Source organism: Coturnix japonica, chromosome 5 (assembly GCF_001577835.2).
Source record: "Coturnix japonica isolate 7356 chromosome 5, Coturnix japonica 2.1, whole genome shotgun sequence".
Lineage (NCBI taxonomy): Eukaryota > Metazoa > Chordata > Aves > Galliformes > Phasianidae > Coturnix > Coturnix japonica.
The window spans coordinates 26,488,597-26,503,800 of NC_029520.1; the positions used below are offsets into that span (position 1 = coordinate 26,488,597).

The following is a 15,204-nucleotide window of genomic DNA, read 5'->3' on the forward strand; positions in this document are numbered from 1 at the left end:
ACAGGTTAGAAGTCAAAACTGAAGGGCATTTGATGGGAGTACGTTATAAGAACGATATCACTGTAACTGGAACATTTGTTATACACTAACCAGGAAACCTGTTAGAAAATCAAGGAGTTGCAGTAAGTGTGGAAGCAGTCATTTTGCCTCCCATTCCCATGGCCAAGCCACAGTGGGAGAAACAAGCCTGTAGGAAGCTCGTCCAGCTGCTGGTTATAGATAAAGACACTTTTGATTTTCTAAGCTTGCCAAACCCATACGTTTCCACCAATGGAAAAATCAACTGCATTTTTTCTTAAATTCAGTGGAACGGATTATAGGGAAGTTGCTGGCAACTGCGCAAACTCATCAAGCAATTTCTGTAAAACTGTCACTTGGACCTGCACAGAAACTGGAAGCTGTATTACTTTCAAACTGACACTAAGTGGGAAAAAAAGCTAAATGTTTTTCTTACAAGAATTTAGCCAAAAATACAAGCGCAAACATAAAATAAAAGTCCCAATCTTGACAGAAGCAACAGGTTTTAATAAAACCTCACAAAATAAGTACATTGCCACAAAGGTTTTAGCTTTTTCAGATAGATTAATTATTCCTACACATAGACTGCACTTGACAAAATCAGGGCTTTTATATATTGTATACATATGGATGCACATATGTGAACGTTTTATGCCATATTCCAAAACAAAATAATATTTGGTATTTCAGAAAGGATAATGAAAATCTCCACAGAAAGATATTTGTTCATACCAAATCTGCCATTCCTGACTAAAGATCTTCTCAGCTGCATTGGAATGACTGTATTCAGAAAGGAGTCAATTCTTATGTGTTAACATCATAGAATCACCACACAGTCCCAGCTCCAAGGAACTGCAAGGGATCATCTTCTCCAAACTCCTGTTCAAAGTCAAAGCCAAAAATCAGGCCAGGCAGGTTGGTGCTCTTCCACTCAGGTGCTGGAAACCTCTAATAGCATTCCTATTTCTTAGCATTTCATCTTGTTGTTTCCCTCCAGCATTTCTAAAAGTTCAAAAGCAGTTATATGAACAGTTTCAACAGAAGTTTGGGAAGAACACACATGAAGAATTCCATAAGTTCAAAGTATCAGTTAACTGAAGATATACATTAACCTCAGACTTCTTGAAGGATATTGCTATTTTGGTAGTCTTCATCAACCAATGAACAAGACAGCCTGCCAATAAACATCAGTATTATAAACTGATATCTACTGAAAAGCCTTGTATTTTCTGAAACCATATCAGTGATGAAACAAGAGCATGACAAATTATCTCAACGGCACGCTCAAAATAACAACCATCTGCAGAAGAAATGAAAAAAATTCATCCTTGATCTTAGCATGCAAAAGGTTAACGTATAAACTTAACAGAGCCTGCTCAAATGAATAACGTTTAGAAAACACCTCAGACAGCAGATAAATCTCATGTTTATTTAACACCCCCTACAAGTACACAGTTTTAGAACAAAGCCAACACAAATCCAGCAACTCCCTGCCAAGATGAAAACCAAAAGTTATAGAAGCTTCAGGATCTCTCATGAGTGGAAACGAAAAATTTGACGAAGTTTCTCAATGGTTCAATTTCCCCTCCCCAAGAAAATAAGACAGCCCTTTGGAAAGATGTCCACCATGCTACAATAACTACAGTTCTCCAAAGCTTGTAACATTTGGAAATAGTTACTTTGGTGTTCAGTGTCTGAATTTAAAAACAAACAAACAAACAAACCAGATCATATCCAGTAAGTTTTTAAAAGTCTGAATGCTTTTAAATGCATCTATTTCATGAAAAGGAAAGCATGTAAGGAGTAAGACATTACTGATTTTTGTATTTTGAAATCCACTGAAAAAAAAAACAATAGTCACCCAAACTGCTACTTTCAATTAGTACAACATTAATAAAGAAAATCTGAAGGATGCCAAATAGAACAGCAGTCTTGAAAGTGTACACCCAAACTGGCAGAACACTTATCAACAGCTTTCTTGTCTTTACTAGTGTCAAACATCTGCCAGGTAAAGTCCAGATATCAGCTCACAGCTGAATCTGACAAGCACAAACAGGACAGGTAGGCTGGAAGCAAGACATAAGACAAGGGATCTGGGAAGCAGGACCTTCCTATCTAGCAGCAATTTTGGCCAGTTTGGCCAACTGCACTGATAAACCACATCCCATGCTTCAATTTCTTTCAACGTCCAAGGTAGTTTTCTAAAGGCAATTCTGTTTTCTGCTTTTGATTAAAGACTCACAGATTCCTGTAAATATTCCTGTTCCAAATAATACACGCATCAACATGAGTGTTCTTAGTTGACTCCACAGTTGTGCTGATGTTTTGTTTTTTTTTTTTAATAAAAATACAAAAAGAAGCCCTTGGTAAAAATATTTACATTGATCTGTAAATCCATCAACAAGATCTTTAGAATACTTGTGACTTGTTCTTTGTTTCCTTTCTCATTAGCTTCTTTAAGACAGTCAGTGAGGCACGTGAAATGCATCACTTTAGAGGTTCAGTGTACAAGTATTAATTTTTGCTGCACAGTGGGAAATTCTTCTATCTTGAATTCAAATTAAAATACTCAACATCTGTTGCTTTTTCAGATGAACTACCCCATAATAACAGCATATTGCAAATGCACAAAAATATTCACACCACGAAAATTAAAGCTGTACAGGGAGATACTCCAGAAATCTGAAACCCTAAAATAGCTCTATATAAGTAATTCAGAAGAAAAGCATCCTACTTTCCTCCCAGTTTCACCATGTCTGTACCACTGTCGGTAGCACAGCCCCTACATTTCTCATCCTTCATTACTATCATGCTGCCATTTTCTACTTGTAGTTTCACGTACATCTGAAAAATATTTGATTTCTACTGCCTTTCCATCAACCAGCCGGCAGACTCACCATCACCATATCTGAAATTAGGTTACATCAGCACATTTACAAAGTGGCAGCAAATATCCTCAAAGGGGAATATTTCCAGAAAGGGGTATCAAAACCAAATGATTTTCAGGACCAGTAAGCAGCCACACAGCTTATCAATGAAAACATAAATTAAATTTAAAATACTAAGCATGAAAAAGATTTGCCAGTTGTATTAAAAAGAAGAAGGAAAAAAAAAAAAATTAAAAAAAATCACTGAAGAAACAAACAGTCCTGAATAACACTTACTAAGAAAAGAATCGAGTCACACCACACAAAACACGTTACTGCAGTGGTGCATCAGAAAGACTGTTCTCAACTCCCAGCTCTTAAACAGTATTTCTGAGACTAAAACTGATTTATTTCTTTAGACTGTTGAAATCAGGGGTGTGTGTGGGGGGAGAGTGTTTTAGCTACCCAATTGATAAACAGACATCAAAGCCCTTTTTTTCCTTTGTCTTCCTACTGATGGGAGAAACATATGGGCTGGTCACTGATGAAGCTCAGTTTTCCTCTTTTCCAGTCTCAGAGACGTCTGCAAACCACACACTGAGTATAGGGATGCAAGACTAATGGACACAAGCAAAAAGGTAATTCAACAAGAGTATATTTCTAAATGTAGAGACTGAAATCCCTGCTTCATAATACAGGCAGGATTGCACTGACACTCGCCCTGTGCAAAACAAGCAGCCACAGACTCGCCCCATTATCAGCTCTCCTTGTGCAAGCCAATGCTAGTCCCAGCCCTAGCACCAGCTCAGCAGAAGTAAGGAAATGAACCACTGGGGTCCCCTCAGGCAGCACACAATATGCTGCCCCTTAACACAGCAAGTTACTACCAAATGTCTGATTTGTGGTATAGCTGCCTTCAAGACAGAGAGGCTCACACTGAATCAACAGGCATTATGATTCAAAGTATAGTCCTATGTCTGCTAACATATCCCAGTGATGCTCCTCCTAATCAAAACACAGTAGAACATCACCCCAGCCCATCTAAAGCTCTGTAAGTAGTACAGCTCACAGTGTAGTTGATCGTGTAACCTCAGAGGAGTATGTCCCCCCAAATGCCATAAGAGAATTTCAGAATTCACGATTAATATGCTTAGGGGTTCTGTCTATATGTCAAAATATTAATACAAAAGATTAACAACCAGTGATTCAATTACATCAGAAACAGTTTTATACCACAAATGGTGATAAGCACTTGGTCTCAAAGCAGTTGCCCAATGTAGGCAACGGAAGCACAAAAATTTATCAAAATCAGCACACTACATCACCACTGTACAGTTTTTGAAAGAAATATGAAACTTACATTCAGTTAATGACATACATACTCATTAGAAAACAGTACTGTTTGCCCTGAGGACCTGAGAATAAATACAAATTAGGGCCAGAGGGAAGTGCCAAAACACAGCATCCCAAAGGGATTGTGTTCATAAATACAATCCATGTTTATTCAGCTACTGCAGTACTACAGTATTTCACCCAGAAAGTGGAAATAAATTCAATTCACTTATGTGCATTTCTGTGCATTCAAGCTGAAGTCTCTCACATCCCACAAGAATACAGTGCCAGGACACGCTTTGTAAGAATTGACCTAATCTATTTCTCTGCTTTGCACAGCAAGGGAACACCTGATGCAGGAGCAATTGAGCTGTAGTACACACCACGCAGGTACACAAACATTGTATATATACAAATAAAAAACAAAACAAACAAACAAACAATTAGCATCATTCTTTCTTTCATTCCTGCTCTGTCTTTATGACAGCATTACATTATTGTGTAAACTGCAAGGAAACCGAAAAGGAAAAAAAGAGACTTGATGGAAACACAAATAAAAGTATTAAAGTCCAACAGCAGGTCACTTATCTGGGAAGTGAAAAAACCTGACTGTGTTGGGTATTTGAAACTTAGCAGAAAGTAAACTGCAATTTCAACTTTTTCCTCTTCTCCACATTCTCCAAATCCCTCACTTCATTACTCATAGCAGATTCAAACCTTCCCATCATGTTCTCTTCGCATCTAAAACAGACTCTGTGTGTCCACCAACTGCCTTTTCACAAATAAGCATCAGTGGTAACAGTTCCACAATCTCACAAACAAGCTGTATCCAATGTAAACTGGCAGATACAGAAATGATTTTGCCAGATATTTTTTAGAACGGCTAAAAATATTGCATTACTTCATTGAGAGCCATTTTTTCTGCCTCAAAAAGAATTTTGCAGTGGCTAACAAAGGATGTAATAAAGCAAGAAAACAAACAGTTATTGATAAGTGCATCAATCTGCTTTGCTGTCTCGCTGAAAATCATTAAACCACTTTTCAGAATACTCCCTCCTTCAGGGTAGCACATCATTTAGATAAGATTTTTCTTCCCTTTCCAATTACTCAACAGAAAGCAAACATTTGTAGAAGTTGTAATCCTTGGCAGACAGCTTAGGCGAATCAGTACAGCAACCTGCAGATCCTTTGGCTTTTATGTTGTTTTGTTGTTTGTTTTTTAAGACTTACATACCAAAATACAGGGGAAAAAAAAAAAAATTTCCTATTCTGTTCACTGCACCTTCTGACTTTTTAACCATATTAACCACATTAATCAGTGTTACCAAGCATTAAATGCATTCTACCATTGTGTGATATATGTGACAGAGTAACTTAAAAGAAAACATATTTTTCAAAGGCATGCCTAGGGGTTGAGGTCATACACATTTTTTGTTCACCACTTTCTTGTATCTGTATTTACCTGTTCCAGTAGTCGTAGTAGGTCATCAGTGATCTCTAAACATTGCTTCCTCATAAACAAGTTACTTCCCTACCTAGCCATCATATCTCTTTTAGTACAAATACAGATTTATAAATATAAACTATTTTTTAAGTGTTTTCAATAGAAAAAGGAGAAAGCTAACTCTTTTTTATTTCAGACTTAGGAAGGAAGAGCCTCAAGAGGGGATTTTTCAGAAAATGAAAAAAAATATCCCTGCAAAGAGTAATCCTCTTCACTGGTTTGCTCTATTGGTGACCTTTAGAGAGATCTACCAAAGCTAAAGAAAAGCTTAATTAGCTGAAAGGGCAGCTGGGAGAACAGGTAGCATAAAGAAAAAAGCTTTCAGTCTTTATTGCACAGGATAAGAATTTTTGAAAGATTGAATGAAATCCTAAAGACTGCTTCATAAATGTTAGATACTGGAACCCATCACTCTGAGTTAGCCAGAGATAGGATTAGCTATGGCAGAAAGACAGCCTGTTCTCAAACCTATGCCTTATGTTACCGGAATAACACTCTGGTTAAAGGGAAAAACATTCATGAAGTGCGCAAGAAAGAAACCTGGTTTTGAAGTAATTTTAGAAGCTGCCTTACTGACTTTATAGCAAACAATAATACATTAGAAGTTCTCTCACCTTAATTCTTTTGCTTTGTGAGTAATTCAAATCACTTTGTTATCCAGCTATAACCTTTAGCTTCTCTAAACCCAACAATGTGAAATAAAGAATCACTGTCCAAGGTTCTAAACAGCCTAATGGCATAAAAACAAGATGTTAAATGTAATTTTACTTTGCCACTGGTTCCTACAGTATAATTCTAAAAAGTAGAGCATCCTGATCCTTCAGGCAACTCCACTGCAAAGAAGCTCTAAGAATTGTTTAGAACTTGCTGAAAATTCATGCACATCCAAATTAGCAAAAAAAGGGAAAGGGCTGAGATATATATTTGTTGGGATTCACGACTGCCGGAATTTATATGGTACATATCACATTTCTACTTGCAACACAGTTTACACTGTTTGCCAGTTCCAGACGTACTTTGCATGCATACAGTACAGAAACTGCAGGAGGACCCTGCATCCAATTTGCAACCAGGAAGCTCCAGACAGTACTCGGCTACACAAACAACTGGTCAGCAACTTCAACTTTGGCTCCACCAGGAGGGAAAACACTACAAGCCCACTGGTATTCACTGTATCAAACAAGGCAGAACTGCTTTTACAAAAAACAGATAAACAAACAAAAACTCTTGACAGTAAGTCATTAATTCATTAATGTATATGTATCCAATTAGCAAAAAATAAAATACTAAGGGTCAAACCAAAAACACTGAAGCTTTTCTTAATGGCAACCATTAGCTTTTTTAATTTTCTCCCCACAAATAAATTTCACTGATCACTCTGGGACAATAATTAACACACTTGCCAGCTGAAGACAGAAGCAGAAGGAAAAGAATTAAGGACCATGGTATCCACTGGAGCTTCTGTTGCATCCATGGGTATGCCACCTATTGCTACGAATTAACAAGAACGTAAGCCAGTACAGCAGGCAAAGCAGATAGAATGACTATGCCTGAATGTAGAAGAAAATAATAATAATAATTTTTAAAAATCAACAAAAAAAAAAAAATCAACTTAGTTACCAACAACAGAGCAGTAACCAAGGAAATGCTGTGGCCCAGAATTATCACCCTGCTCTATGCACATCAAACACCTTGGATATTCCAGGGTTAAGGAGAGATGTGTTATAGACTGCAACTGTGCAGTTTTCCTCTGGGGAAAATGAAGCAAGAATAGAAACAGAACCTTGAGGCAAGGTTCTCACACACTCCAGCAGATTCACTGGTTTTACTGGCAGAGCGTATTATTACATTCACCTGCCAAGGAGCTAAAGGATTACTTTAAAAATAACAAGAGAAATGAAAACCCACATGTTAATACACAGAGGGATGGATTACATGACAGAAAACAATGGAAAAAAAAGAGATCCCCCCATCTGCCTTACTGTAGAATCACAGAGGCCTGAAATCCTTTTGATTATGAAAAGCAGTAAGAAATGTTCCTGTGTACACATTATGAGGTTCTAAACTAGCACTGAATCAATAATTAGTAATTTTTTTGTTCCTTTAACATACAGTGAAACCTGCTGCTGGCTACAAAGGGCCCTGCAGCACCATTAGAATGGCTGCAAACCCATCAGCTGTCTCTGAACTCCCCAATGATTTGTGCAGGAAAGCAGCAGCAGCAGGAAGGTCTGCTCCTCTACAAACTCCATTGCAACAAATGTTACTTAGACAATGTTACTTAGTCCTGAGCTCAGCTGGGGTCCACTCGATGCCCCCGCTGCCCCACCTGGCGGCCACGCTCCGCAGCGCGTCGGAGCCAACGGCTCCTGAAACCCGCAGCCTCGCCCTTAAATGCTATAATATAACGCTTCAGACAAACACGACGCCGAGCTCCCGGGAGAGCTTCCCCGGAGTTCAGACTGTTCTCATTTTGCCTCTCGTCTGAGTAAGGTCCACTCCGTTACGTGTGATAACTGAATTCAAACAATGACGAGATGCAAAGCTGTCTTTCACGTAAAAAAATACAGGGCTCACAAAGCTTCAGGACAATCCGTTTTGAAGTTATCCAGTTATTACCTCAAAGACCTCAGGAAGAGAAGTGGAACAGCAGCTCTTAATAGTGAGGCAGAAAAACAGGCACAGGCATCAGAACAGAGCTGAGAATCACTAAGGTGCACAAACAGATGTCAGCAGTGGAGCTGGTTGCAGCAGGGTGCCACAGGTTAACATACTGAATAGCATGTTGTCAGTGCAAGTATTTTGAGTCAAAATCAAAAGGGAAGTCGGTAAAATAGAAAGAAAGACTAACAATGAATCCCATTAAACCACAGCAATCTGGGATGGTTACTACCATGCACTCCCCGGTGCTGGGAAAAGCAGGTTCCTGCACTGTCCAGCAGCTGCACAGAATAAACTAATTTTGGCTGGATAAAAAGGGTTTCTCTTCTTCCAATGCAGACAGCATGAGGAAAAAAGGAAAGAAAAAAAAAAAAATTAAAAAAAATGGGAATTAAAAAAAAAAAGGGGGGGGGGGGTCTGTGCTAAGCAGTGACACAGCAGCTGAGCAGGCTCTATAACTCTCACTGTATGCTTAAAACCCCAGACAATATTTTTATATACTGATTTCCATATACTTCCTAGATAACGTATTACACGTTATACCTATCCTTTTGGTCATCATTCTAATTCCCAGTGCCCAAATTAGACCTTCTTATGAACATCCCTTTCTTCTTGTCTTGCCTAAAACATCTTGTTTCTGATCTGTTCGCAGCAACCTTCCTGCTTAACAGAGCACTGCTAATTCATGCTCTCCCAAAATATCTTTGCCTGAATGAAAAAAGAACTAGATCCTTCCAACTTCCCTTCTGGGTCATGCAGGAATAGAAATAGAATAGAAATAGAATAGTTCAATTGGAAAGGAACCTACAAAGATCATCTGGTTCCATTGCCTGTGCACCTCAGGGCTAATCAAAAGCTAAAACACATTATTATTAAGGGCATTCTCCAAACGCATCTTGAAAACTGGCAGGCATGGGGCATCAGCCACCTTGCTGGAAAGCCTGTCGTAGCATCTGACCTCCCTCATTGTAAAGACACTTTTCCTGATGCCCGGCCTGAACCTCCCTTTGGGCAGCTGTGCTGCTCCCACACATCTTGTCATTGGACAGCAGGGAGAAGAGTCCAGCTCCTTCCTCTGTGCTTCTGATCCTCAGGAGGCTACAGAGCTAGGAGGCCTTGAAGGATCGCATGTAACAAACACCAATTTGACACTTGAAGAGTAATGAAGTTTCCAAACACTTCTTCACGCAGCTATGGAGAGGCTTCATCTAAATCACGCTCCAAATAAAGTAAACCACACTCCAGGGCAATCAGTCAGTGCTGCTTCATGCCTCATCAACTGGAGAAACTGCTAAGCAGGGAAACTCTTCACACCTCATCAGTAATTAAATACAGCTCACAAACTGATATACGCTGATCTAAATAAGTGGGTTTTTTTTTTCCAGTTGCCTTTGAGAACATTGACATAAAGTATCAAAAGATGTGTTGCACTCAAGATGAGGATATTTATTTCTGTTCCTACATGCCCGGGCTGCGTTACAGTGCTCTTAACAGAAATCAACACATTCAACAATCCCAGCTTTTGTTACTGAGCAGCTGCCTGAGAACAGATTGCTTTTTGCAATTGCTTAGACTGTAAAGGTTTAGCACATACTAATTAAGAGCAAAATCATCTGACGGGTGTTATTTTAGACAATTTAAAAACAAAATCAATAGACGTGATCGTGTCATCTTGAAATTAAGAATGAACGCACAAGGTAAGAAAGAATGCAACCAAATCAACATATTCATCTTTCATCTGTAACCGATACCTACAGTTAGAAAAGGAACATTGAACTAAACCTGCCAACTCCAAGTGGTAGCGCATTGCATGCACACGCGATGAATCATTCTGAACAGGAAAGGAAGTTACAAGAATGTTTTGTACACTGCAAATTTGATGAGCATTAAATTACAGGCCAGAAGAAAGCTTTCTTAAGCAGCCTTCAGAAGGATGCGGTATAGGGCCATCAAAATAAAGCCAACTGTATCATCCACAGTTTGAGTCCTATTTTATTAAACAGACTATATTCTATAGACTATATTCTATATCCGAAGTTTCTGACAGCACATCAAAAAAAGATACGAATCCTAACCACAATAGAGGAGTTGGGATAGAAGGAGATAACATCAGAGCGTTTTCAATGGCATTTTTTTACTTCAAGCATATTCACAATACTAAAAATGAATAACAGCAAATGTGTTCCATTTATTTAACATAAATTAGATAAGTTAAAACAGACGAGCAACAGAAAGTTCCTCGAGCTGACAGATCTTCAAAGAAATGTGCCATTTGGTGAACCAGCTGGTCATCATCAGACTTCAGATTAATACTATTTTTGAAACAAGGATTCTAAACCTTCAGCAGTCAAGCCACTTAAATCAACACGCACACTAGTTCTAAGAAGTGCAAGATTCTGTTTCCTCTTCCCAAGGAATAAAAGCACTTTTCCTCCCATGCTCGAGAGAAGCAGAACATTCTTTGAAGAACAGAGCTGTTCCTTAAAGCTGTTCAAGAAAGATGCTGTCCTAACAGCCGATAGAAATCAACACTTTTAAGGTGCTGACCCACAGGTGAAACTACCAGAAGAGCAGTCTATGATTTATAACCAAGAGTGTCCTGATCTTCTGCCTTATCGCCCAGAGGAAAGTAAGGACTAAGCAACTCAGTCTTGGCAGAATTGGAAAGTAGCACAGTTCAACACCCGTTACTAAGGAATTACAGCACACTCACAGTAACATACAAACATATGGAGTCCAGCCTTCACTGGCCCACAAAAAAATGAGATGCCAGCTTCCTACTGCTGTGCTTTCTTCTCCCTGATGTACAGGTCAAAAAACCAGCCTAGGCAGGACGTGACGCAGCATCCAGCAGCTTCACAAACTGTCCAAGGAACCATTACATTAAAACACTGGAAACATAGACTTTGAAAATGAATATTAGTTTAAAATGAATGCAAATTACTGAAGAATATTACTGCCAAAACATGATGCAGTTTAATGCCAACTTTTTGCTCACTGTAAAAACTTCCACTTGGTGTTTCCAAGTTCTCAAATGAAGCACAGTGTTAGCAGTGCTCTTCTGATGCTTTACTAAGTCCACCCACCCCTAATTTACTTGCATTTTACTACTCAGCAGGCTCAACAAATCCAAATCCAGTTACTTTCATACCATTTGAAGTTAATAAACAGAAAAAACAACCCTCAGACAACTAAAGATTTAGCAAGCAAAAATCGCTTCTGTATCAGGCTTAGCAGCAACAATTTATATACAAACGATACATAGTCTACACTGCTTAAAACAAGTAGAGTCCCCCCTTACACAAACCACTTAGACTGTGCTCAGCTCCCTCTCTCTGAGCCAGTAAAACCTGAGGCCTTGCAGAACAGACTGAAGGCCGAGACCCAGGAATAAAGGAGATAACTTCTTGCCAGATCAGAGCTGAACGCATTTAGAAAACACAGCCTAGCATTCACCAGACTCAAATGAACACACAGGTGGAAAAAAAAGACCAAGCTGAAAGACCTTGTTGTTTCCAAGCAGGACACATTTAGTTTGGCTCAAACACTGGACACCCCCAGGTGCAGGCTGCCAAGTGCTGGCACTGTGGCTAATTGTTAGAAGCACATGGCAAATGCAAGACCTGTGACAGGTGTGCTGAGAGCACACACGGATTAAGACCTGTATCAGTAATATCAATTAAGACAGTATCAATACAGCTGCATCCTAAAAATGAGCGTTAAAACACATTTGTCCTTTTTGTCACTGCATACATATATCTTACAGCTTTTGTAAACCACTGGCAACCATGGCTGTTCTAATGCACACAAAACACTGCCTGGGGCCAATGGAAACCACAACACCATAAAAGAGAATGACTCAAGGATGGGGGCAGCAGCTGCTCTGCGACCCCAGGACAACCCCACCCTGCCAGTACCAACCCATCAGGCTGTGACCGCACCCCTTCTGCCAGTCCTGGGACAGTCATTATTTCTATGTTGCAACAAAACTAAAGGAAGCAAGGCAACCTGAACGGAGTGTTGCCAGAGCAATCAGCCCTGAATTACAAAGTGCTGTTGGTAATGGAAATTGCTTTTGAAGACACAGTGTTGATCTCATACCACGGTGGGCTGCGTAAAACATTTAACATTTCCATAGCAAACTGGAGGTGTGGGTGCGGTACTGGAAGACACGTTTGTGTTAATTTTAACCTGCTAAAAGACGTTATGTTTAGCTCAATCACGGGCCAGCGACTGGGCGTAGTGACAAACGCATGTTCCTGTGACTCGGCCATCTACTGTGCAAGCTGGCTCCACGTTCTCGCAAGTTCCGCGCAGGTGGGGAGGGAACACACTCATTTCGACTTGTTAACAGCTGCCAAAAATACTCAGCAATTCTTCACCCCTACTTGCACTCCTGTACTCTTCAAAGCAGACGTGTATTTCCCACTACCAAACCACTGATGCATTAGGTCAGAAAACCACCACCCCGCAACGCACCAACACCAGCGACAGCCGGCAGCGCCGCCACTCGCCCCGCGCCGGGTCCCGCCGCCACTCGGCCCCGCCTCCCCCCGCTCCGTGCGTAGGGCGGGCTCTCCTCCGCCTCCTCCTTACCCGCCGATGGTGCGTGGATGTTGGCGGCGCTGCCCCGCGGCCCCGAGCTTCTCGCTTTCCCCGGCCCCCGCCTCCTCTGTGTCCGTGTCCGTGAGCGCCGCCTCTCCCGCGGCCTCCGGTTCCTCCCCGGCCGTGGCCGTCCCCGCCGCTACTTTCGGTCGCCGGCTCGGCCGCCTTCTCCGCGCCGCCGGGCCGTCTCCGGCCGTGCCGGCCCCCTTCCCTCCGGGGTTTGCCGCCGCCCCGCTCCGGCTGCATGGCCGGGCCGCGCCCTTACCCCGCGCCGCCGGTGGCCGGGACGGTCCGTGCCGCGCCGGTCCCCGCCTCCTCCCGGAAAGAGGCGGCCGACAGGCCGACAGCGGCAAATGGCGGCGCCGCGCGGCGGCGGCACCGGCTGCTGCTGCCCTGCTCGTCGGTGCGCCCGGCCGGGCCTGCCCCAAAGCAGTGCGGTTTAATGCTAAGGAAACAATGATGTTAAAGCTGCCTGAAGTTCGTTTCTGCTCTGTATGAGGGGCAAAAAAGGAACCAAGCCCTGGTGGATGACTGCTTGCATGCAAACCCGTGCAAAGTCAAGTCTGTCAGGCGTTGCTGCGTGCTTCCAAAGCGCCCCAGCAGGGACTGCTTAGTCCCTCGGAGCGAGGCTGTTGGCTCTGCTGAGCTGAAAGGTCCGCATGCTGTGCCCAGGGAGCTTCACCGATCTCCCACCCCACACCTACTCCATTGGTTTTCCCGTGCAAGCTCTCAGTTGGAGATGCACGTTAAAAGGTCTGTTTTCAGGGGTTTTTAAGCCCAGTAATCCGCACAACACAATGCTGCCAGAGCGCCCACGCTGTGAAATCGTGGGTTGTATCTCTGCACTACACCTGCCTGTAGTAAATGCTAGGCCTTAATGCACTCACTGCAGGCCAGCAAAGTTAGCGTGCCTCCAGTGCTATGTGCAAGCAGATAAATCTAGTAGAGGGGAGCATCAGCAGCAAGTACATCACAGGGACACTGGAGCAATTCCATGCACCGCCAACACTGGCCTGGCAGGCCCAGCACTGAGCTAGAGCTAATAAACCCCATCAAACCCAAGCTGTGACTGCATCTGCGGCACAATTCATCTGTGACATGAACAATCTGCCTGCAGATAGCTGTGAGCTGACTAGATGTACAGATTTAACAGCTCGCTGTAATTAGTACTTACAGCTAGCTAAATAAATAAATAAATAAATAAATCAGCAATATTTGGCAACAAATAGCAAATATCATTACAGCTCACAAGTGTGAAGTTCATGCGTCAATAATTTTGAGGCAGATAGCAAAGTCATGGTGTTGTACGTGTGCATTTTGATTTTGTAATTTAATTTTGATCTCCCTATTATTATAACCTGTTGCGATAGACAACATAAATTATGTTACCATGGCACACCGAAGTTTCATTCAGACACTGTTGCTCTGAGTTATAGGAAAACATGGAACAAAAGGTAACACCACAATATGTTAACAGAGAACTATGAGGCACAAGGGGCACAATTCAGTATGAGAAGCTGATCCAAATGGTCAAAATGTCAGGAGATCTTTGCATGAGAGCTGCTTAGATGCTGCCAATTTTCATAGGCATCAGCAAAACAGTCCATTAGGGAGAAAACATGATGATAGTGAGAGTGATTTACTTGGTGATAATGGCTAAGTTTGTGTTATTGATTATATGGAACTCATACCAAGCATGAAGGACAGCGCTGGAGAAAGCAAAATGCATTTAAAAAAGATAGCAGGTGAATATAAGAGTGCTGGTGTAAGACTGGTACAAAGAAGAAAAATAAGAATGGAAGGAAAAGTGTGAAAAGCCTTCAAAAAGGAAAGAATAGCTAAGTTTTCAAATAACAGCAGGGAGGACCACTGTGAAGAGATGAGCTGTTGGCAGCTCCCCAAGAGGACACTTACTCTCAGCACACATTTCTGTCTTATTAATTGCAATAGATGTACCATATAATCCGTGTTCCCCCTGCTGAAGTCATTTCAATCCAAGCACAGCTGTGTTAGGGCAACAACAATTTCTGCTTCTCCTTTTGCTGTGTGGTCTGCAGTCTACACAGGGTAGCTTCAGAAATCTTTCCTCCTAATTTCCAGTTTTAGGGAGGGTAAATGACCAGAGAGAGGAGCACACTTGCTCACTTACCTATGGCAAAAGACAAAGTATTCTTGGGGGGGAAAAAAAAAAAAATCTTCCTGAGCAGCTGCAGAACC

General features: G+C 41.5%; 2 protein-coding genes across 2 annotated transcripts in view; one reads left to right on the forward strand and one right to left on the reverse strand.

Annotated features, from left to right (window-relative positions):
• The window catches only part of AVEN (apoptosis and caspase activation inhibitor), a 73,848-nt gene extending 60,556 nt beyond the window's left edge, over positions 1 to 13,292 (reverse strand). The window contains exon 1 of the mRNA XM_015864788.2: positions 12,979 to 13,292. Within this exon, the coding sequence (XP_015720274.1) occupies positions 12,979 to 13,233 (255 nt within the window). The 5' untranslated portion in view covers positions 13,234 to 13,292. The remainder of the gene's footprint in view (positions 1 to 12,978) is intronic.
• Positions 1 to 15,204, forward strand: part of CHRM5 (cholinergic receptor muscarinic 5) — a 47,555-nt gene that overhangs the window by 25,944 nt on the left and 6,407 nt on the right. The window lies entirely within an intron of this gene.